A 23,527-nucleotide genomic window follows, 5' to 3' on the forward strand; every position below is an offset into this window, starting at 1 on the left:
TAAAAGAAGAAATTAATGGGAGCTTGTCAGAAAGGTACAGCAATAATAATGGGGGATTTTAACCTACATATAGACTGGAAAAACCAGATGGGCAAAGGTAGCCTAGATGAGGGATACATAGAACGTCTTTGGGATAATTTCTTGGAATAGTATATTCTGGAGCCAACCAGAGAGTAGGCTCTACTAGACCTGGTATTGTGCAACGAGATAGGATTAATTCATGACCTCATAGTTAAGGCGCCCCTAGGTAGCAGCAATCATAATATGATTGAATTTTACATTCAGTTTGAGGGAGAGAAGAGTGGGTCCAAAACTAGTATTTTAAACTTAAATAAGGGCAATTATGAGGGCATGAAAGCAGGGCTAGCTAAAGCGTACTGGCAAATCAGGTTAAAGAATAGGTCGATAAAGATGCAGTGGCAGACATTTAAGTGGATATTTGAGAATACACAGAATAGATCCATTTCAACTAGAAAGAAAAATTCCAAGGGTGGGACCTGCCATCCGTGGTTAACTAAAACAGTTAAAGATAGTATTAAACATAAAGAAAAAGCCTATAATTGTGCAAAGATGGGGGGCAGATCAGAAGATTGGACAGAATATAAAAAACTAAAGAATGACTAAAAGATTGATAAGGCAGGTAAAATTAGAGTACAAGAGAAAGCTAACTAGAAATATAAGACAGATAGTAAGAGTTTCTATAGATATTTAAAGAAGAAAAGAGTTAAAGTGCTCGCTGGTCCTGTAGAAAGTGAGTCTGGGGAATTAATAATGGATAATAAGGAGATGGCAGATGAATTGAACAGATATTTTGCATCAGTCTTCACTATTGATACAAGTAACATCCCAGTATTAGCTGTAAGTCAGGAAATGGAAGGGTGGGAGGAACTCAAGAAAATTACAATCACCAGGGAAGTGGTACTGAATAAATTGTTGCAGCTGTGGGCTGACAGGTCCCGGGTCCTGATGGACTTCATCCTCAGGTTTTAAAAGAAGTAGCCAGTGAGGTAGTAGATGCTTTAGTTTTAATTTTCCAAAATTCCCTAGATTCAGGGAAGGTTCCGTTAGATTGGAAAATAGCGAATGTAACCACTTTGTTCAAAAAGGGAGGGAGACAGAAAGCCAGTTACAGGCCAGTTAGCTTAACATCTGTCTTAGGGAAAATGTTAAAAGCTATTATTAAAGACGTTATAGCAGGGCATTTAGAAAAATTTAAGGTAATCAGGCAGAGTCAACATGGTTTTGTGAAAGGAAATCATGTTTAACCAATTTATTGGAGCTCTTTGAGGGAGTTACATGTGCTGTGGGTAAAGGGGAACCGGTGGATGTATTGTACTTAGATTTACAGAAAGCATTTGATAAGGTGCAATATCAAAGGTTATTGCAGAAAATAAAATCTCATGATGTAGGGGGTAACATATCGGCATGGATAGAAGATTGACTAGATAACTGGAAACAGATAACAGGAAACATAAATGGGTCATTTTCTGGTTGGCAAGATGTAACAAGTGTTGTGCCACAGGGATCTGTGCTGGGGCCTCAACTTTTTACAATTTATATAAATGACTTGGATGAAGGGACTGAATGTATGGTTGCTAAGTTTGCTGATGACACAAAGATAGGTAGGAAAATAATTTGTGAAAAGGACATAAGGAGGCTACAAAGGGATATAGATAGGTTAAGTGAGTGGGCAAATGGAGTATAATGTGGGAAAATGTGAAATTGTCCACTTTGGCAGGAAGAATAAAAAAGAAGCATATTATCTAAATGATGAGAGATTGCAGAGCTCTGAGATGCAGAGGGATCTGGGTGTCCTAGTGCATGAATCGCAAATGGTTAGTATGCAGAAACAGCAAGTAATTAGGAAAGCTAATAGAATGTTATTGTTTATCGTGAGGAGAATTGAATACAAAAGTAGGGAGGTTATGCTTCAGCTATTCAGGGCATTGGTGAGACCACATTTGGAGTATTGTGTACAGCACTGGTCTTATTTAAGGAATTATGTAAATGAGTTGGAGGCAGTACAGAGAAGGTTTACCAGACTAATATCTGGAATAGGCGTGTTGCCTTATGAAGAAAGATTGGACAGGCTAGGCTTGTATCCACTGGAATTTAGAAGAGTAAGAGGTGACTTGATTGAAACATATAAGATTCTGAGGAGTCTTGACAGGGTGGATGTTGAAAGGATGTTTCCCCTTGTGGGAGAATCTAGAACTAGGGGTCACTGTTTAAAAATAAGGGGTCGCCCATTTAAGACAGAGATGAGGAGAAATGTTTTCTCTCAGGGTCGTGAGTCTTTGGAATTCTCTTCCTCAAAAGGCGGTGGAAGCAGAGTCTTTGAGTATTTTTAAGGCAGAGGTAGATAGATTCTTGATAAGCAAGGGGGTGAAAGGTTATTGGGGGGAGATTGGAAATGTGGAATAATCAGTTCAGCCATGAACTTATTGAATGGGGAGCAGGCTCGAGTGGCATATTCCTGCTCCTAAATCGTATGTTCATATATGAGTGGGTGTCTGGGCTCAGTCTGAGTGGGTGAGTGGGTGTCTGGGCTCAGTCTGAGTGGGTGAGTGGGTGTCTGGGCTCAGTCTGAGTGGGTGTCTGGGCTCAGGGTGAGAGGGTGTCTGGTCTCAGTCTGAGGGGGTGAGTGGGTGTCTGGGCTCAGTCTGAGAGGGGTGAGTGGGTGTCTGGTCTCAGTCTGAGGGGGTGAGAGAGTGTCTGGGCTCAGTCTGAGGGGGAGAGAGGGTGTCTGGGCTCAATCTGAGAGGGGTGAGTGGGTGTCTGGGCTCAGTCTGAGTGGGTGACAGGGTGTCTGGGCTCAATCTGAGTGTGTGACAGGGTGTCTGGTCTCAGCCTGAGGGGGTGAGTGGGTGTCTGGGCTCAGTCTGAGCGGGTGAGAGGGTGTCTGGCCTCAGTCTGAGTGGATGAGAGGGTGTCTGGGCTCAGTCTGAGTGGGTGAGTGGGTGTCTGGGCTCAGTCTGAGGGGTGTGTGTGGGTGTCTGGGCTCAGTCTGAGTGGGTGAGAGGGTGTCTGGGCTCAGTCTGAGGGGTGTGTGTGGGTGTCTGGGCTCAGTCTGAGGGGGATGTGTGGGTGTCTGGGCTCAGTCTGAGGGGTGTGTGTGGGTGTCTGGGCTCAGTCTGAGGGGGTGTCTGGGCTCAGTCTGAGGGGGTGAGTGGGTGTCTGGGCTCAGTCTGAGTGGATGAGTGGGTGTCTGGGCTCAGTCTGAGGGGGTGAGAGGGTGTCTGGGCTCAGTCTGAGTGGGTGGGAGGGTGTCTGGGCTCAGTCTGAGTGGATGTCTGGGCTCAGTTTGAGGGGGTGAGTGGGTGTCTGGGCTCAGTCTGAGTGGGTGTCTGGGCTCAGTCTGAGTGGGTGTCTGGGCTCAGTCTGAGTGGGTGTCTGGGCTCAGTCTGAGTGGGTGTCTGGGCTCAGTCTGAGTGGGTGTCTGGGCTCAGTCTGAGTGGGTGTCTGGGCTCAGTCTGAGTGGGTGTCTGGGCTCAGTCTGAGTGGGTGTCTGGGCTCAGTCTGAGTGGGTGTCTGGGCTCAGTCTGAGTGGGTGTCTGGGCTCAGTCTGAGTGGGTGTCTGGGCTCAGTCTGAGTGGGTGTCTGGGCTCAGTCTGAGTGGGTGTCTGGGCTCAGTCTGAGTGGGTGTCTGGGCTCAGTCTGAGTGGGTGTCTGGGCTCAGTCTGAGTGGGTGTCTGGGCTCAGTCTGAGTGGGTGTCTGGGCTCAGTCTGAGTGGGTGTCTGGGCTCAGTCTGAGTGGGTGTCTGGGCTCAGTCTGAGTGGGTGTCTGAGCTCAGTCTGAGGGGGTGAGAGGGTGTCTGGGCTCAGTCTGAGTGGGTGGGAGCGTGTCTGGGCTCAGTCTGAGTGGATGTCTGGGCTCAGTTTGAGGGGATGAGTGGGTGTCTGGGCTCAGTCTGAGTGGGTGTCTGGGCTCAGTCTGAGTGGGTGTCTGGGCTCAGTCTGAGTGGGTGTCTGGGCTCAGTCTGAGTGGGTGTCTGGGCTCAGTCTGAGTGTGTGACAGGGTGTCTGGGCTCAGTCTGAGTGTGTGACAGGGTGTCTGGTCTCAGCCTGAGGGGGTGAGTGGGTGTCTGGGCTCAGCCTGAGGGGGTGAGAGGGTGTCTGGACTCAGCCTGAGCGGGTGAGAGGGTGTCTGGGCTCAGTCTGAGGGGTGTGTGTGGGTGTCTGGGCTCAGTCTGAGTGGGTGAGAGGGAGTCTGGGCTCAGTCTGAGGGGTGTGTGTGGGTGTCTGGGCTCAGTCTGAGGGGGATGTGTGGGTGTCTGGGCTCAGTCTGAGGGGGGGTGTGTGGGTGTCTGGGCTCAGTCTGAGGGGGGTGTGTGGGTGTCTGGTCTCAGTCTGGGGGGGGTGTCTGGGCTCAGTCTGAGGGGATGAGTAGGTGTCTGGGCTCAGTCTGAGGGGGTGAGAGGGTGTCTGGGCTCAGTCTGAGTGGGTGGGAGGGTGTCTGGGCTCAGTCTGAGTGGATGTCTGGGCTCAGTTTGAGGGGGTGAGTGCGTGTCTGGGCTCAGTCTGAGTGCGTGTCTGGGCTCAGTCTGAGTGCGTGTCTGGGCTCAGTCTGAGTGCGTGTCTGGGCTCAGTCTGAGTGCGTGTCTGGGCTCAGTCTGAGTGCGTGTCTGGGCTCAGTCTGAGTGCGTGTCTGGGCTCAGTCTGAGTGCGTGTCTGGGCTCAGTCTGAGTGCGTGTCTGGGCTCAGTCTGAGTGCGTGTCTGGGCTCAGTCTGAGTGCGTGTCTGGGCTCAGTCTGAGTGCGTGTCTGGGCTCAGTCTGAGTGCGTGTCTGGGCTCAGTCTGAGTGCGTGTCTGGGCTCAGTCTGAGTGCGTGTCTGGGCTCAGTCTGAGTGCGTGTCTGGGCTCAGTCTGAGTGGATGAGTGGGTGTCTGGGCTCAGTCTGAGTGGGTGGGAGAGTGTCTGGGCTCAGTCTGACTGGATGTCTGGGCTCAGTTTGAGGGGGTGAGTGGGTGTCTGGGCTCAGTCCGAGTGGGTGTCTGGGCTCAGTCCGAGTGGGTGTCTGGGCTCAGTCCGAGTGGGTGTCTGGGCTCAGTCCGAGTGGGTGTCTGGGCTCAGTCCGAGTGGGTGTCTGGGCTCAGTCCGAGTGGGTGTCTGGGCTCAGTCCGAGTGGGTGTCTGGGCTCAGTCCGAGTGGGTGTCTGGGCTCAGTCCGAGTGGGTGTCTGGGCTCAGTCCGAGTGGGTGTCTGGGCTCAGTCCGAGTGGGTGTCTGGCCTCAGTCCGAGTGGGTGTCTGGGCTCAGTCCGAGTGGGTGTCTGGGCTCAGTCCGAGTGGGTGTCTGGGCTCAGTCCGAGTGGGTGTCTGGCCTCAGTCCGAGTGGGTGTCTGGCCTCAGTCCGAGTGGGTGTCTGGCCTCAGTCCGAGGGGGTGAGTGGCCTCAGTCCGAGTGGGTGTCTGGCCTCAGTCCGAGGGGGTGAGTGGGTGTCTGGACTCGGGGTGAGAGAGTGCCTGGGCTCAGTCTGAGGGGGTGAGAAGGTGTCTGGGTTCAGTCTGAGGGGGTGAGAGGGTGTCTGAGCTCAGTCTGAGTAGGCAAGTGGGTGTCTGGGCTCAGTCTGAGGGGGCGAGTGGGTGTCTGAGTTCAGTCTGAGGGGGCGTGTGGGTGTCTGGGCTCAGTCTGGGGGGGTGTCTGGGCTCAGTCTGAGTGGATGAGTGGGTGTCTGGGCTCAGCCTGTGGGGGTGAGAGGGTGTCTGGGCTCAGTCCGAGTGGGTGGGAGGGTGTCTGGGCTCAGTCTGAGTGCGTGTCTGGGCTCAGTCTGAGTGCGTGTCTGGGCTCAGTCTGAGTGCGTGTCTGGGCTCAGTCTGAGTGCGTGTCTGGGCTCAGTCTGAGTGCGTGTCTGGGCTCAGTCTGAGTGCGTGTCTGGGCTCAGTCTGAGTGCGTGTCTGGGCTCAGTCTGAGTGCGTGTCTGGGCGTCTGGGCTCAGTCTGAGGGGGTGAGTGGGTGTCTGGACTCGGGGTGAGAGAGTGTCTGGGCTCAGTCTGAGGGGGTGAGAGGGTGTCTGGGCTCAGTCTGAGTGGGCGTGTGTGTGTCTGGGCTCAGTCTGAGGGGGTGAGAGTGTGTCTGGGTTCAGTCTGAGGGGGTGAGAGTGTGTCTGGGCTAAGTCTGAAGCGGTAAGAGGGTGTCTGGGCTCAGTCTGATTGGGCGAGTGGGTGTCTGGGCTCAGTCTGAGGGGGTGAGAGTGTGTCTGGGTTCAGTCTGAGGGGGTGTGTGTGTGTCTGGGTTCAGTCTGAGGGTGTGTGTGTGTGTCAGGGCTCAGTCTGAGGGGGTGAGTGGGTGTCTGGGTTCAGTCTGAGGGGGTGTGTGGGTGTCTGGGCTCAGTCTGAGGGGGTGAGTGGGTGTCAGTCTGAGAGGGTGAGTGGGTGTCTGGGCTCAGTCTGAGAGGGTGAGTGGGTGTCTGGGTTCAGTCTGAGGGGGTGAGTGGGTGTCTGGGTTCAGTCTGAGGGGGTGAGTGGGTGTCTGGGTTCAGTCTGAGGGGGTGAGTGGGTGTCTGGGTTCAGTCTGAGGGGTGATTGAGTGTCTGGACTCGGGGTGGGAGGGTGTCTGGGTTCAGTCTGAGGGGGTGAATGGGTGTCTGGTCTCAGTCTGGCATTTCACTCAATTTAATCACACTCTGAGCTGCTCCTGCTGTGTATTCTTCAGTGTAATTTTATACCCACAGGGTTCCTGGATCCGCTCGGTGACCCATCTTGTCGCTTCAATCAAGACCAGTCATGTGAGAGGCAGCCAAGCCTGGGCTGTGTGGCTGGGAAGCAGGGAGACGGTGCTCCGCGCATTCCTGTCTCCCCTGACTCTTCCATTCCACCCATCGCACCAAGCCAATCCCAGGCCCTTGGGAATCTGCTGCCGCACCCAGACCCTTTCCAACAGAAACTTCTGGATCTTCAAAATGAGGGTTTCGAACATTTGGCAGGAAAATTGGACCAGATGATACACCTGATGGCAAATATCGCCCAGGGCCTTAACGTGCTGGCCCAGGCCCTAGCCCAGCCTGCCCACCCTGCGATTCCCTCTCCGTCTTCATCTCCCACATCTGTTAGTCCCAGAGAAAACCGGGCCATCCCTGAAAAGAATGAGTCAGCTGGTGTCCCCTCTGGGGAGCTGGAGTTGGGCACTGAAGCTGGAAGAGAAATCAATATTCCTAAAACCACTCGCCTCCCCTTAAAAACTCAGCTGCCCAGCCTCAAACGTGCAGTGAAAATCAACTCTTTGGGTGGGTCAGGGAGTACATGCAGCACCTCATGTGGAACTGAGCCAGGCAGCACAGGATGCCTGTAGGCCCAATTCCCAGCCTCTGATGAGTTAGTTCACCTTATTAAGGCTCACACTAGGGAACTAGGAATTGGCCTCAGCACCGTGGGGTACTTGGTGGGGGGGGGGGGGGGGGGGGGGTGGTTATTTTAGCCAAGGCTGCTGCTTCTAGTTGCTGATACCTCACTTGGGTGAGGACGAGGGTTGCCCAGCATTCTGCAGGAGTGAAAGGTTTATCTCCTGGACATTGCTACAAACAACTCGGGAGCAGCATTGTGGGAATTCAGAATAATGTGCATTGTTTCATTCCTTTAATCATGATAAGAATATTGGAGAGGAGGAGAAAAGTCTGACTGGTTGTGGCAATTGGAGTTGGGAAGGCATGTGTTGAAACCTGCAGGAAAATGTCCATAGCTACTCAAGGGAAGGCATAGTCCTGATGGTGTGATGCTCCGTGTCTGAGATTCCATTCAGGCAGCTGAGGTGAAGCAGAGGGGAGATGTCCGCCCACAACTGTGCCCTGGTACTGCCCCATCATGGGTCAGGGGTTCAGGGAGTCATGGACATGCTCAGAGGTGGGTGTCCAGACATTGTGGCAGCTCCTCTAGTCAGGGAGGGGAATTCCTGGACCTTTATCAGGATTCAAGATTGAAGTCAGCTTAAAAAAAACTTCATTCAACCCACAACATTCCAAAGCAAATTGCTGACCCCTGGATCAGTGACCTTTGATCCTTCACCTCACTGAAAGCTGAAGGCCCAGAACAGAAACCGCTGCAGCTCTCGGTGCCATGGAACCTGCTGGGACTGCAGGATGGCAGCAGGGTGAACCTCTGAGATAGTCCAGAGAGAAACCCCCACACCCCACAGGACTGTACACACGATATGAGGGTCGGTGTGCCCATTGTACCCTCCCCCAGTGCAGAGCTTCTGGGACAGTTGGGCTGCAGTTCAGGAGAATCTGGACTTTGCTCTGGATGTCATTGTGCCACATTTCTGCTTCCCATCCAGCCCGGAATGATGGGTTGTTCGACGTGCAGGTGGGCTCTCTCAATATCCAGGGAGCAAGCTGTGGAGAGAGGAAGCCGAGAAGTTCAACAAGTACTAGTCTAGATATTCAAACCAAAGATAATTAGCCTCAGTTTGTAAGAGATATTTTTGCTGATTGTATCAGGTCTTTACCTGCCATAGGGAACAGTTTGTGCTTTTTAAATTCCTGTAAAGCATCTAAATAAATTCATCAGTCACCCAAAATCCATACAATTTTATTTCAATGCAAAATGTTCTAGCTCACTGTGTAGTGGGTCACTGTTCCAATGCGGGGAGGCGTTCAACATTTGCAGGCTCTGTCTCGGAGTGTGTGCGGGGGTCTCTGTGTCTCGGTGTGTGCGGGGGTCTCTGTGTCTCGGTGCGTGCGGGGATCTCTGTGTCTCGGTGCGTGCGGGGGTCTCTGTGTCTACGAAAGGGAAATCATGCTTGACAAATCTACTAGAATTCTTCGAGGCTGTAACTTGTAGAGTTGATGAGGGGGACCCAGTGGATGTGGTTTATTTGGACTTTCAGAAGGCTTTCGACAAAGTCCCACATAAGAGGTTAGCATGTAAAATTAAAGCGCATGGTATTGGGGATAGTGTATTGCGATGGATAGAAAATTGGTTGGCAGACAGGAAACAAAGAGTAGGAACAAACTGGTCTTTTTCCAAATGGCAGGCAGTGACTAGTGGGGTACTGCAAGGATCGGTGCTAGAACCCCAGCTATTCACAATATATATTAATGATTTAGATGAGGGAACTAAATGTAATATCTCCAAATTTGCAGATGAGACAAAGCTGGGTGGGAGGGTGAGTTGTGAGGAGGATTCAGAGAGGCTTCAGGGTGATTTGGACAAGTTGAGTGAGTGGGCAAATGCATGGCAGATGCAGCATTATGTGGATAAATGTGAGGTTATCCACTTCGGTAGCAAAAACAGGGAGGCAGATTATCTGGCTATAAACAGAGGGGAATATGCAACGAGGCCTGGGGTGTTCTCATACACCAGTCACAAGGTAAGCATGCAGTTGAAACAGGCGGTGAAAAGGGCAAATGGTATGTTGGTCTTCATAACGAGAGGATTTGAGTACAGGAGCAGGGATGTCTTGCTGCAATTATACAGGGCCTTGGTGAGGCCACACCTGGAATATTGTGTGCAGTTTTGGTCTCCTTATCTGAGGAAGGATGTTCTTGCTATAGAGGGAGTGCAGCAAAGGTTTACCAGACTGATTCCTGGGATGGTGGGACTGGCGTATGAGGCGAGATTGAGTCGGTTAGGATTATACTCGCTGGAGTTCAGAAAAGTGCATGGGGATCTCATAGAAACCTATAAAGTTCTAACAGGACTTGACAGGGTAGATGCAGGAAGGATGTTCCCGATGGGGGAGGGGGGGGGCGGGGAGTCCAGAACCAGGGGTCATAGTCTAAGGATACAGGGTAAACCTTTCAGGACTGAGATGAGGAGAAATTTCTTCACCCAGAGTGTGGTGAGCGTGTGGAATTTGCTACCACAGAAACCAGTCGAGTCCAAAACATTGTATGTTTTCAAGAAGGAGTTAGATATAGCTCTTGGGGCGAAAGGGATCAAAGGATATGGGGGGAAAGCAGGAACAGGTTACTGAGTTGGATGATCAGACATGGTCATAATGAATGGCGGAGCAGGCTCGAAGGGCCGAATGGCCTACTCCTGCTCCTAATTTCTATGTTTCTGTGTCTCAGTGTGTGCGGGTACCGCAAAGGTGTGGGCACTCTATCTCCGTACATTTTGTAGCCTCTTTATGATGCAGGAGTTCCCTGCTCCGTCGTATCGCTCCCAGCTCTAGTCTGTTATTGTTGATTTTAAAGATGTTTTCTTTGCTCTGCACTTTAAAATGAATATTTAATGATAAGCTTTGAAAGGTTTCTTCTTGTCCCCAGACTGACCTCGCAGTTTATTTTCTCTGCCCCTCAGTCCAGTTATTCCCTGAGACCGGACCCCTCTGCCCTGAGACTTGCTGCAGCAGTTGTGGCCCTTTGTTCCCAGACAGTGATTTACTTTCAGATGAGAGTTACCCTGTTTCTGATGATGTCCAGATGAGAGATCATTCCTAGTTAGAGACTTCAGTACCAAATCATAATTACAAGGAAGCACTCATATGCCTCACTTTTTGTCACCATTGCCAGTCATCAGTCGCTGGTAATACTTTCCTTTAACACAATAGCGGCAAAAGTATTCGCCCCTGCTGTAAATGACCAATTGTCAGCTCCTGCATTCTGTGTGAATGTAAAGACTGCGGTTTGTGTGTGTCTGTAGAGGCACAATGTTGGGAGTCACTCTAGAGAACACAGCGGTGTATGGCTATAGAGTCAGTGGGTTGATGTGTAGGTCTGTATCCGGCCGGTGCTGTAACTGCCGTGGGAGTATTTGATGGGACCGTGTCGCGGGAGCTTTACTCTTTATCTAACCTGTTTTTTTTTATGGGGTAGGGAGGGAGTTTCCTTGTGTGCTTATTGCTACTGCACAGCTTTGTATCTAACCCGTTTTTTTTTCTTTTTTTTATCTAACCCGTGCTGTACCTGCCCTGGCAGTGTTTGATGGGACAATGTGGAGGGAGCTTTGCTTTGTATCTAACCCGTGCTGCACCTGCCCTGGCAGTGTTTGATGGGACAATGTAGAGGGAGCTTTGCTTTGTATCTAACCCGTGCTGCACCTGCCCTGGCAGTGTTTGATGGGACAATGTAGAGGGAGCTTTGCTTTGTATCTAACCCGTGCTGTACCTGCCCTGGGAGTGTTTGATGGGACAATGTAGAGGGAGCTTTGCTTTGTATCTAACCCGTGCTGCACCTGCCCTGGGAGTGTTTGATGGGACAATGTAGAGGGAGCTTTGCTTTGTATCTAACCCGTGCTGCACCTGCCCTGGGAGTGTTTGATGGGACAATGTAGAGGGAGCTTTGCTTTGTATCTAACCCGTGCTGCACCTGCCCTGGCAGTGTTTGATGGGACAATGTAGAGGGAGCTTTGCTTTGTATCTAACCCGTGCTGCACCTGCCCTGGCAGTGTTTGATGGGACAATGTAGAGGGAGCTTTGCTTTGTATCTAACCCGTGCTGCACCTGCCCTGGCAGTGTTTGATGGGACAGTGTAGAGGGAACCTGACACGTGATTAGATTGCAGACTGTAACTCACCCCCAGGTATCTGTTGTTCTGTGTCTAATCTCATCAGACTCCTCAATTAGATTCCAGCTTGCTTATTGCTTGGAATTTCTGTTGCTCTGACTGCTTTTGCTCTGTCTTATTGCAGGTGCTGTGGATTCCATGAAAAAGTTGAAGTGATCTGCTGACAATTGGGATTTGAATAACGTGGAAATGGCGAGTGTAGAATCGCTGTTGACCCCATGATCAGTTAGTGTCAGGGTTAATTACAGTCGCTTTGGACACAGTGTAAAATATCCCATCTTTCTGTAATATATTTCTGATTAATCTCCAAGATGATGGAGTTCTGTCTCAGAGCTCCCTAGAGCAATAATGTAGACACAGAGTGGCCCGCTCTCGTTAAAACCCCCTTCGTCACTTGGAGGCAGTGGGGATGACAGGAGAAAGATGCACGTGGTGAACCAGAATCAGTGATCGGAGCTTGGTGACTCTGTGACGGTGGAAGGGCTCAGTGACTCTCTGACGGTGGAATGGCTCGGTGACTCTCTGATGGTGGGAGGGCTTGGTCACTCTCTGACAGGGGGCTCAGTGACTGACAGGAGGCTCGGTGACTCTCTGACGGGGGTGGGTGGGGGGAGCTTGTTAACTCTCTGCCGGGAGTCTCTGTGACCCTGACGGGGGTCTCAGTGACTCTGACGGGCAGGAGCTCGGTGACTCTCTGACGGGGGGGCTTGCTGACTCTGACGAGGGTCTCGGTGACTCTCTGACGTGGGTCTCTGTGACTCTGACGTGGGTCTCGGTGACTCTCTGACGGTGGGGGGGGGTGTGGGAAGTCTTGGTGATTCTCTGACAGGATGGGGGTCTCGGTGACTCTCTGACGGGGTGGGGGGGAGGGCGGGCTCAGTGATATCAAAAACCAAAGCCCTAGACCCAACAACTGGTAGCGAGCAGTAAACGACAGGGTGAAGAAAAAGGTAGAAAATGCCAAAAGCAAGGAGGATGTATGGTGCCCTGTTCGCAAAGGCTTTTCTGCATTCTGACCATCCATAACCAACTGACCTCTGACCTTCCTGCAATCTGGCTCATCCATAAGCCAATTACTTGGGGAGAGAGAAGCAGGTGATCTGATCTGGGGACCTCGCACCCTGGCTGCTGACCTGTGACCCTCACACACTGACCCCGATCTGAGGACCTCACACATTGACTGGTGTCCACATTGAGATGCACCCTTTGTAATTTTAATAATGCAAGAAACTATATTGCAGTCTTTGTGATTAAACAGTGATTGGTTACCTCATTGCGGTCTAGAATTCTTTGACTGAGATGGGAAACTGGTCAGTGTAGGTTGTTGGTCCAACTCCACTCATTCTTTGTTCAGACTAGTCATGAGTTGGGCTCAGGATAGTTGGATGTTAGAGACTCCTCACATTGAGTTTAGGGGGTGTGAATTGGATGTCTGACCATTGCCCATTCTATTTCCAATGGATTGGTTCAGTTAAAATCAGGACAGTAGCTTAATTGTCCGGGTGTGGTGAACTGACTGGCTCCATATGAATTGGGAGTTACAAGTTCTGTTAATTCTTCTAACAGTTGAAAGGGAAACATTATGTATTCTGTGCACTTATTCGGTAAAAGGGCCAGTCAGCATCATTTGAAAAATTGCTGCTGTCTCACTGAACCAGTCTAACCAGCACCCTGTCGTGACAGCCAGACAGTGCACCATTTATAGGGAAAGTGCAAGAAATCCAGAGGGATATCCAGGTCTTAGTTCTGTATTTGCTGTCAAGATGTGGGAATACTTACAGGGTAATGTTTATTCATTTATTGCTCATCCCTCATTGCCCTGAGGATATTCGAGTCTCTAGGTCAGTGGGAGAATAAAGGAAGGCCTGTTCATGCAGCAGAGAGTTAGAACCATAGAAAAATTATAGCACAGAAGGAGGCCATTCAGCCCATCATGTCCATGCCGGCCGAAAAAACTAGCCACCCAATCTGATCCCACCTCCCAGCACCTGGTCCATAAGCCTTGCAGGTTACAGCACTTCAGGTGCGTGTCCAGGTACCTTTTAAAAGAATTGAGGGTTTCTGCCTCCACCACCATTCCAGACACCCATCACCCTCCGGGTGAAAATGTTTTCCTCATGTTCCCTCTAATCCTTCTACCAATCACCTTAAATCTGTGCCCCCTGGTAATTGACCTCTCCGCTAGGGGAAACAGGTCTTTCCTGTCTACTCTATCTAGGCCCTTCATAATTTTGTACACCTCAATTAAGTCACCCCTCAGCCTCCTCTGTTCTAAGGAAAACAACCCTAGCCTATCCAATCTTTTTTCATAGCTGCAACTTTCAAACCCTGCAGCATTCTTGTAACTCTCCTCTGTACTCTCTCCAGAGCCTCCCCCGCCCCAATGCCCAGAGGCTGAAGCAGACACTGAGGGTTTCCGACAGGAAGTCAACACAAAATTGTGACACTGCCAAAGATTGAAGCTTGGAGAAACATCATGTGAAGTGAGAATGAAAGTGTGTAACTGCTTTGCCATGTATGGAGAATGTCTTACCCATTGGTCATTCAGGGCAAGGTTACAAATGGTAGCTGGCAGAATGCTCATGTATTCTGGGTCAATACAACATCAAACTGCAACTCAAATCTGCATTTTCCAGACCCTGGCTCCCTATTTACAGTCTGGGAGAGCAAAATGCATTGTCGTTTAGGTATTACAGCCTTGCACACTGCTTTCAAAAAGGTCTTTGATCTGCGTTCCTTGTTCTCATGGTAACCAAGGCCCCTGGCTTATCTCTGGGCAGATTTTGTGCGAGGTCACACGTTGCCTCTGAATGTCCATTTTACACTGCATTAAAGATCATAGTTTTTAAAATTATAGCCGTACTACAAAGTCCAGCATTCCAAACACTAAGTTACAGGCCCGATGAGGAACATAGGAACAGGGTTAGGCCATTCAGCCCCTTGAGCCTGTTCCGCCATTCGGTGAGATCATGGCTGTGACATAACTCCATATACCCACCCTTGCCCCGTATCCCTTAATATCTTTGGTTAACAAAAATCTATCAACCTCAGATTTAAAATTATCTATTGGCCTAGCATCAATTGCCACTTGCAGAAGAGAGTTCCAAACTTCTATTATCATTTGTATGTAGAAGTGTTTCCTAACTTGACTGCTGAAAGGTGTGGCTGTAATTTTTAGACTATGACCCCCTAATCCTTGACTCTAATCAACGGAGATAGTTTCTCTCTATCTACCCTATCTGTTCCCCGTAATATCTTGAAAAACTTTAAGGAAATCACCCCTCAACCATCAAAGTTCAAGGAAATGCAAACATAGTTTGTGTGATCTCTCAGAATTTAACCCTTGATGTCCAGGCATCATTCTGTTAAATCCACTCCCTCCAAGGTCAGTATATCCTTCCTAAGGTGTGCTGCCCAGAAGTGCTCTCAGTACTCCAGCAGTCGGCTAAATAGGGCTTTGGTTAGATTAAGTATGACTTCTATGCTCTTATATTCTAGTTTTCTACAAAGAAAGGCCAGCGTTCAGTTAGCCATTTTGATTATTGTCTGTTCCTGTGCATGACATTTTAATGACCTGGGTACCTGGGGCCTCAAGTCTCTCTGGACCTCTGCTGTGTCTCTATTTTCATCTTTTAGAAAATGTTCTGATGTGTCCTTTTTTGGTTCAAAGTGGGTGACTTCACACTTGGCCTATATTGAAATCCATGTGCCACAGTTTTGTCCATTCACTTAAATCAATCAATATCTCTGTAATTTTAATGCTTCCATCTACACAGCTTGCAGTGCCACCTATGTGTGTCATCAGCAAATTTGGATGTGGCTTTCTATCCCATCATCTAAGTAGTTAATAAATACGGTGAATAGTTGAGGCCCCAACACAGATCCTTGGGGGAAACCATAGTCACATCCTGCCAATTGGAGTAGCTGTCCATTCTCCTTACTCTCTCTTTCCGCCCAGCCGATTTCCTTACCAGACCAAAGCCTCTTCTGAGGGACTTTATTAAATGTCTTCTGGAGTCCATATAAATAACTTTAGTGCCATTATTTTCTTCATTACTGTTATTTTGCTTACATTAATGTTGGTGAGTCCCTGTCGCTGTTCAGTATTATTTTCCTTGCAATGTCCAGCATACTCTCCAACCAACTCTTCCTCTATTGCAAATACTGACACAAAGTAATTATTCAATACAAGAGCAAAATACTGCGATGCAGATGAAAGAAAAATAAATGCTGGAAATATTTAGCAGGTCTGGCAACCTCTGTAGAGAGAGAAACAGAGTTAACATTTCAGGTTTGCAGCCCATCATCAGAACTGGGAGTGCTCAGAGATGTAACAGTTTTTAAGCCAGGCAAAGAAGAACAAATGGGAAGGTCTGTGATAGGGTGGAAGGCAGGCGAGACTAAATGACAAAACAGCAGAAAGAGATGGTAATGGGACAAGTAAAGAAACAAAATGTGTGTCCAGAGGAGATGTAAACAGGAAGGCAGAATCATCAACAACTGCCGTACCAAAAATGTGGGGAGAGGTTGTAATCTGAAATTGTACTCTCTGTTGAGTCTGGAGGGCTGTAAAGTGTCCAATTGAAAGATGAGGTTGGGTTCCTTGCACTTGGAGGAATTCTCTCCATAAACCTCACCACCTCTCCAGTGCTCTCCGCTCCATAAGATACCCCTTAAACTGATTTTGTTTGATAATCACTCTCATGAAGCACTTTGGGAAATTTCACGACATTAAAGGGGCTATATAAAGCAAGTTATTTCTGTTATAGAGAATATAACAGAGGTCAGGTCTGATACTTTTGCAGATGATGAAATAAATTGTCCATGTGGTTGATAATGAAGAAGAAAGCTGTAAACTGCAGGAAGATATCAATGGACTAATTCAGGTGAGCGAAACGTCGACAACTGAAGTTCAACCAGAGAAGTGCATTTGGGGAAAGGCTAACAAGGTAAGGGAATACACAATAAATGGTAGGATACTGAGAAGTGTAGAGGAATTTTGGAATGCATATCCACAGATCCCTGAAGGTTGCTGGACAGGTAGATAAGATGGTCAAGAAGGCTTACAGGATACTTGCCTTTATTAGCTGAGACACAGAATATAAGGGCTGGGAGGTTATGCTGGAACTGTATAAAACACAGCTAGAGTATTGTGTGCAGTTCTGGTCACTATACTAGAGCAAGGATGTGATTGTACTAGAGAGAGTACAGAGAAGATTTACGAGGATATTGCCTGGACTGGAGAAGTTTAACTATTAGGAAAGTTTGGATAGGTTGGTGTTGTTTTCCTTTGAATAGAGGAGGCTGAGGGGAGACCTAATTGAGGTGTATAAAATTATGAGGAGTTTAGATAGAGTGGATAAGACGGCCCTATTCCGCATGGTTGAGAGATCCATAACTAGGAGGCAAAGATTTGGGGTAAGAGGTAGGAGATTTAGAGGGGATTCGAGGGGAAATCTTTTCACCCAGAGGGTGTTGGGTGGCTCTGGAACCCGCCACCTGAAAGCATGCTAGAGGCAGAAACCCTGATCACATTTAAAAAGTACTTGAATATGCACTTGAAGTATCGTACCCTACAAGGTTACAGACCAAGGGCTGGAAAGTGGGATTAGGCTGGATGACTACTTGTCACCCAGCATGGACTCCTGCCATGCTGTAAATTTCTATGATTTCTATGCTGGGAGGGTCAGGCCTGATACTAGGAGGGTTGGGTCTGTTATCGAAAGAGTCGGGCCTCTTGCCAAGGGATTCGGACCAGTTATTGGGAGAGTTGGGCCTGATACTGAGAGAAAACCAAAAAGTGCTGGACATACTCAGCAGGTCTGGCAGCATCTGTGGAGAGAGAAACAAAGTTAATGTTTCAAGTCAGTGACCCTTCATCAGAACTGGCAAAGGTCAGAAATGTAATAGGTTTGAAGCAAATAAAGTGGGGGTGGGGCAAAAGAGAACAAATGGGAAAGCGTTGATAGGACAGAGGGTCACAGAGAATAACTGACAAGGAGGTCATGGGGCAAAGGCAAAGACAAAGGGCGTGTTAATGGTGTGGTGAAATACAAAGTGTTAGCGCAGAGAGGGTGTCAAATGACAAAATAATGAAAGCCCCAGCCAAAAGCACAAACATGAAAAGAAAGAAAAAAAATAGTGGGCAGGCACATGGTAAAAAAAAAGTGTCATGATGAAACAAACTAAAATAAAATTAAATTTAAAAAATACAAAGTAAAACTTAAAAAAAGGTAAAACAAAAGAAAGGAGAGCCAGTCATGCTCTGAAATTATTGAACTCAATGTTCAGTCCGGCAGGCTGTAGCATGCCTAATCGGTAATCGGTTCCTCGAGCTTGCGTTGGTGTTCACTGGAACACTGCAGCAATCCCAGGACAGAGATGTGAGCATGAGAGCGGGGGGGTGGGGGGGTGGAGGGGACGTGTTGAAATGGCAAGCAACCGGAAGCTCGGGGTCATGCTTTCGAACTGAGCGAAGGTGTTCCGCAAAGCAGTTACCCAATCTGTGTTTGGTCTCCCCAATGTAGAGGAGACCGTATTGTGAGCAGCGAATACAGTATACTACATTGAAAGAAGCACAAGTAAATCGCTGCTTCGCCTGAAAGGAGTGTTTGGGGCCTGGGATATTGAGGAGAGAGGAGGCAAAAGGGCAGGTATTACACCTCCTGCGATTGCATGGGAAGGTGCCATGGGGAGGGGATGAGGCGGTGGGGGTAATGGAGGAGTGGACCAGGGTGTTGCGGAGGGAACGATTCCTTCGGAATACTAACGGGAGGGGAGGGGAAGATGTGTTTGGTAGTGGCATCATGTTGGAGATGGCGGAGGATGATCCTTTGGATGTGGAGGCTGGTGGGGTGGAAAGTGAGGACAAGGGGAACTCTATCACAGTTCTGGGAAGGAGGGGAAGGGGTGAGGGCAGAAGTGCGGGAAATGGGCCGGACACGGTTGAGGGCCCTGTGAACCACAGTGGGGGGGAATCCTCAGTTAAGGAAAACGAAAGACATATCAGAAGCGCTGTTGTGGAAGGTAGCATCATCAGAGCAGATGCGTCGGAGACGGAGAAATTGGGAGAATGGAATGGAGTCCTTACAGGAGGCAGGATGTGAAGAAGTGTAGCTGAGGTAGCTGTGGCAGTTGGGCTTATAATGGACATTAGTAGACTTTTTTCTCAAAAATATACTTCATTCATAAAAATCTGTAAAAAAAAAAATGCATTACAAAGCAGTTTAAAACAGCACCAAGTTGACATTCCAAAAAGTGCAAAGGAAATCAGTTTTCTTCAATACAGGAGTGAGTTGCCTCACAACCCTTCCATTCTATTTTACATGCCATGTATATTTTACAGCAAACCCATATTTGGTGTATACAGCCGAGGGGTTTTCCCATGGGTCCAGCCCCTCAGTTCACGTTGGTGGGAAGACCTTACACAGTGGTCTTTCCCCATTGAGCCTTTGCAGCGCCTGCCTCAAGCTTTAGTGCGTCCCTCAGCACGTAGACCTGGACCTTGGAAAGTGCCAGTCTGCAACACTCGGGCATTAGTAGATAACCTATCCCCAGAGATGGAGAAAGAGAGGTCGAGGAAGGGAAGGGAAGTGTTTTGCACCCTCTCCAGTTTCTCTGTATCCTTTTTATAATATGGCAACCAGAACTGTATGCAGTATTTTAAGTGTGGTCTGACCAAGGTTCAATACAAGTTTAGCATAACTTCCCTACTTTTCAGTTCCATCCCTCTGGAAATAAACTCCAGTGCTTGTTTTGCTTTTTTTAATTGCCTTGTTAACCTGTGTCACTACCCTTAGTGATTTGTTTATTTCTTCTCCCAGATCCCTTTGCTCCTCTACCCCATTTAGATTCTTATTTTCGAGGTAATATGCAAACTCCTTATTTTTGTTACTAAAATGTAATACCTCAGACATATCTGTGTTGAAATTCATTTGCCAATTATTTGCCCATTCTGCAGTTTATTAATGTCCTCCTGAAATTTGTTGCAGTGCTCCTCACTAATGACTATCCCCCCTAATTTGGTGTCATCTGCAAATTTAAAAGATATGTTTTTTATTCCAAAGTATAAATCAATCATAAAAATTCTAAACAACAGTGGTCCCAGCACTGATCCCTGTGGAACACCACTTCTCTTCTGCTACTCTGAATAGTTACCATTTACCCCTACTTTCTACTTTCTGTCTTTCAGCCAGCGAGCTATCCAGTTTCTTTTCATTCATGGGATGTGAGTGTTACCGGCTAGGCCAGCATTTATTGCCCATCCTTAACTGCCCTTGAGAAGGTGGTGGTGAGCTGACTTCTTGAATCACTGCAGTCCATGTGGTGTAGGTACACCAACAGTGCGGTTAGGGAGGGAGTTCCAGGATTTTGGCCCAGCAACAGTGAAAAAACGTCGATGTAGATCCAAGTCAGTGTGCGATTTGGAGGGGAACTTGCAGGTGGCCGTTTTCCCCTGCGCCTGCTGCCTTTGTCCTTCTAGATCAGGGCTGTCCAACATAAGGCCCGCAGGCCACAATCCGGCCCACCAAAGGTTCCTATTTGGCCCTCGGTGTAAACTGTACCCGGGGCCGTTCCTCATCCTCACCAGGGCTCCGTAACAGGAGATGGGAAATTTCCCATTGTCTTCTTTCAGACTGGCCTTTTTAAAAACATCACTGTCAGTTTCACAGCTGACAGCTGTTGAAGCAAGAACGCACATACCAACTTGGAATCATAGAAGGTTTAAGGCACAGAAAGAGGCCACTTTGACAGATTCAAGGTTTTCCGACATTGTAGAAATTGATGTCACTGGGGGGCTACAAAAAGATAAGAAATAGGAATAGCAAGTTGGCCGCTCAGTTTATTTTGTGCCTTAAACCTGGGAATTATGGATTCACGTTGAGCTGTTGTTGCATTCCCGGAATCACCTAGTCCTATCATGCCTCTGTATGAGGGCTCTCACCCACTCTCGAGTTTTCCTTCACTTAAAGTAGAGATTTCCTCTGTTCTGCTGCTGTGCTGTTTGTGAGATGATTGTGGGTGATGAGTTTGCCCCTGGTTCACTGTTCTGCTGCTATGCTGTGTTCCCAGCTCCTGGTTCCCCTGTCAGACTTGCTCCCTGTGTATGTTATTAGTGTGGGAAGTCGTGCTCTTTCCCACAGGATCATCAATTCCCTCCAGCTGAACTGCAGCACCAGACATAACATTCCTTTTGAACTTTCAAGTCCTTCCCTTTGATTTCCCTTGTTTAATATTCTTCAATGATCAGGGGCTGACTATGAAATCTCTCACAATGCTTTCCAATGGCTCACTAACACCACTGGCTTCAACATATCCTACAGACCAGAAATCCCTTTCAAATGATCCATGCTTCAGTTTTACAGTCTATGTCCTGAGCACTTACTCTCAGTTTATATAGGGTCAGTGTTACCTCCTGAAGGAATTAATTGTGTCACCTTGGTGAAGCATGACCATTCCTTTTGAATCTACACTGGCCATTTTCTCTTTTGTATCTAGATGTGCGGTAATTTGATCCTTAATTACAGACTTTAAAATTATCCCGATCTCGTAATTGCCCAGATTGCTCTGTATCCCTATTTCTGAACAGGAATACATGGGCTTCTTTCCAATCCTCTGACACACATGCACACTCCATAGAACCCTGAAGTACAATTTCCAGCATGACTGCAATTTCCTCCCTCAGAATTCGAGCATGGATCCTATTGGGTGCTGGTGTTTTGCCTTCCAACAGCTTTAGGTGTCAGCCATGGCTCAGTTGGTAGAACTCCCTCTCGCCTCTGAGTCAGAAGGAATGGATTCGAGAGCCTTGAGCAGTCCAATCAAGTATGGAAGGAGCGCTGCACTGTCGGAGGGCTAGTACTGAGGGAGCACTGCACTGTCAGAGGGCTAGTACTGAGGGAGCGCTGCACTGTCGGAGGGTCAGTACTGAGGGAGCGCTGCACTGTCAGAGGGTCAGTACTGAGGGAGTGCTGCACTGTCGGAGGGTCAGTACTGAGGGAGCGCTGCACTGTCAGAGGGTCAGTACTGAGGGAGCGCTGCACTGTCAGAGGGTCAGTACTGAGGGAGTGCTGCACTGTCGGAGGGTCAGTACTGAGGGAGCGCTGCACTGTCGGAGGGCTAGTACTGAGGGAGTGCTGCACTGTCGGAGGGCTAGTACTGAGGGAGCGCTGCACTGTCGGAGGGCTAGTACTGAGGGAGTGCTGCACTGTCGGAGGGTCAGTACCGAGGGAGTGCTGCACTGTTGGAGGGTCAGTACTGAGGGAGTGCAGCAGTGTCTGAGGGTCAGTACGGAGGGAGCGCTGCAGTGTCGGTGGGTCAGTACTGAGGGACCGCTGCAGTGTCGGAGGGTCAGTACTGAGGGAGTGCTGAAGAGTCGGAGGGTCAGTACTGAGGGAGTGCTGCAGTGTCGGTGGGTCAGTACTGAGGGAGCGCTGCAGTGTCGGAGGGTCAGTACTGAGGGAGTGCTGCAGTGTCGGTGGGTCAGTACTGAGGGAGTGCTGCAGTGTCGGTGGGTCAGTACTGAGGGAGTGCTGAAGAGTCGGTGGGTCAGTACTGAGGGAGTGCTGAAGAGTCGGAGGGTCAGTACTGAGGGAGTGCTGAAGAGTCAGAGGGTCAGTACTGAGGGAGTGCTGCAGTGTCGGAGGGTCAGTACTGAGGGAGTGCTGCAGTGTCGGAGGGTCAGTACTGAGGGAGTGCTGAAGAGTCGGAGGGTCAGTACTGAGGGAGTGCTGCAGTGTCGGAGGGTCAGTACTGAGGGAGTGCTGAAGAGTCGGTCGGTCAGTACTGAGGGAGTGCTGCAGTGTCGGAGGGTCAGTACTGCGGGAGTGCTGCAGTGTCGGAGGGTCAGTACTGAGGGAGTGCTGCAGTGTCGGTGGGTTAGTACTGCGGGAGTGCTGAAGAGTCGGAGGGTCAGTACTGCGGGAGTGCTGCAGTGTCGGTGGGTCAGTACTGCGGGAGTGCTGAAGAGTCGGAGGGTTAGTACTGCGGGAGTGCTGCAGTGTCGGTGGGTCAGTACTGAGGGAGTGCTGCAGAGTCGGTAGGTCTGTACTGAGGGAGTGCTGCAGTGTCGGTGGGTCAGTACTGAGGGAGTGCTGCAGTGTCGGTGGGTCAGTACTGAGGGAGTGCTGCAGTGTCGGAGGGTCAGTACTGAGGGAGTGCTGCAGTGTCGGAGGGTCAGTACTGAGGGAGTGCTGATGAGTCGGTGGGTCAGTACTGAGGGAGTGCTGCAGAGTCGGTGGGTCAGTACTGAGGGAGTGCTGAAGAGTCGGTCGGGCAGTACTGAGGGAGTGCTGAAGAGTCGGAGGGTCAGTACTGAGGGAGTGCTGAAGAGTCGGAGGGTCAGTACTGAGGGAGTGCTGCAGTGTCGGAGGGTCAGTACTGAGGGAGTGCTGAAGAGTCGGAGGGTCAGTACTGAGGGAGTGCTGCAGTGTCGGAGGGTCAGTACTGAGGGAGTGCAGAAGAGTCGGTCGGTCAGTACTGAGGGAGCGCTGCAGTGTCGGAGGGTCAGTACTGAGGGAGTGCTGCACTGTCTGAGGGTCAGTACTGAGGGAGTGCTGCAGTGTCGGTGGGTCAGTACTGAGGGAGTGCTGCAGAGTCGGTGGGTCAGTACTGAGGGAGTGCTGAAGAGTCGGTCGGTCAGTACTGAGGGAGCGCTGCAGTGTCGGAGGGTCAGTACTGAGGGAGTGCTGCAGTGTCGGTGGGTCAGTACTGAGGGAGTGCTGCAGTGTCGGTGGGTCAGTACTGAGGGAGTGCTGCAGTGTCGGTGGGTCAGTACTGACGGAGTGCTGCAGTGTCGGTGGGTCAGTACTGAGGGAGTGCTGCAGTGTCGGTGGGTCAGTACTGAGGGAGTGCTGCAGTGTCGGAGGGTCAGTACTGAGGGAGTGCTGCACTGTCGGAGGGTCAGTACTGAGGGAGTGCTGAAGAGTCGGTCGGTCAGTACTGAGGGAGCGCTGCAGTGTCGGAGGGTCAGTACTGAGGGAGCGCTGCAGTGTCGGAGGGTCAGTACTGAGGGAGTGCTGCAGTGTCGGTGGGTCAGTACTGCGCGAGCGCTGCAGTGTCGGAGGGTCAGTACTGAGGGAGTGC

At 49.6% G+C, this 23,527-nt stretch overlaps 1 protein-coding gene across 2 annotated transcripts in view; it reads left to right on the top strand.

Annotated features, from left to right (window-relative positions):
* The window catches only part of LOC137377994 (androgen-induced gene 1 protein-like), a 41,183-nt gene extending 28,467 nt beyond the window's left edge, over positions 1 to 12,716 (top strand). Inside the window, exon 6 of one of the 2 annotated variants that reach the window (XM_068048018.1) lies at positions 6,671 to 7,375. In XM_068048018.1, the coding sequence (XP_067904119.1) occupies positions 6,671 to 7,287 (617 nt within the window). In that variant the 3' untranslated portion in view covers positions 7,288 to 7,375. Of the gene's footprint in view, positions 1 to 6,670; positions 7,376 to 11,567 lie in introns of those variants that run through there. The other variant, XM_068048019.1, reaches the window with a different exon arrangement.
* The last annotated feature ends 10,811 nt before the right edge of the window (positions 12,717 to 23,527 follow it).

Source organism: Heterodontus francisci, chromosome 16, assembly GCF_036365525.1.
Source record: "Heterodontus francisci isolate sHetFra1 chromosome 16, sHetFra1.hap1, whole genome shotgun sequence".
Classification (NCBI taxonomy): Eukaryota; Metazoa; Chordata; class Chondrichthyes; order Heterodontiformes; family Heterodontidae; genus Heterodontus; species Heterodontus francisci.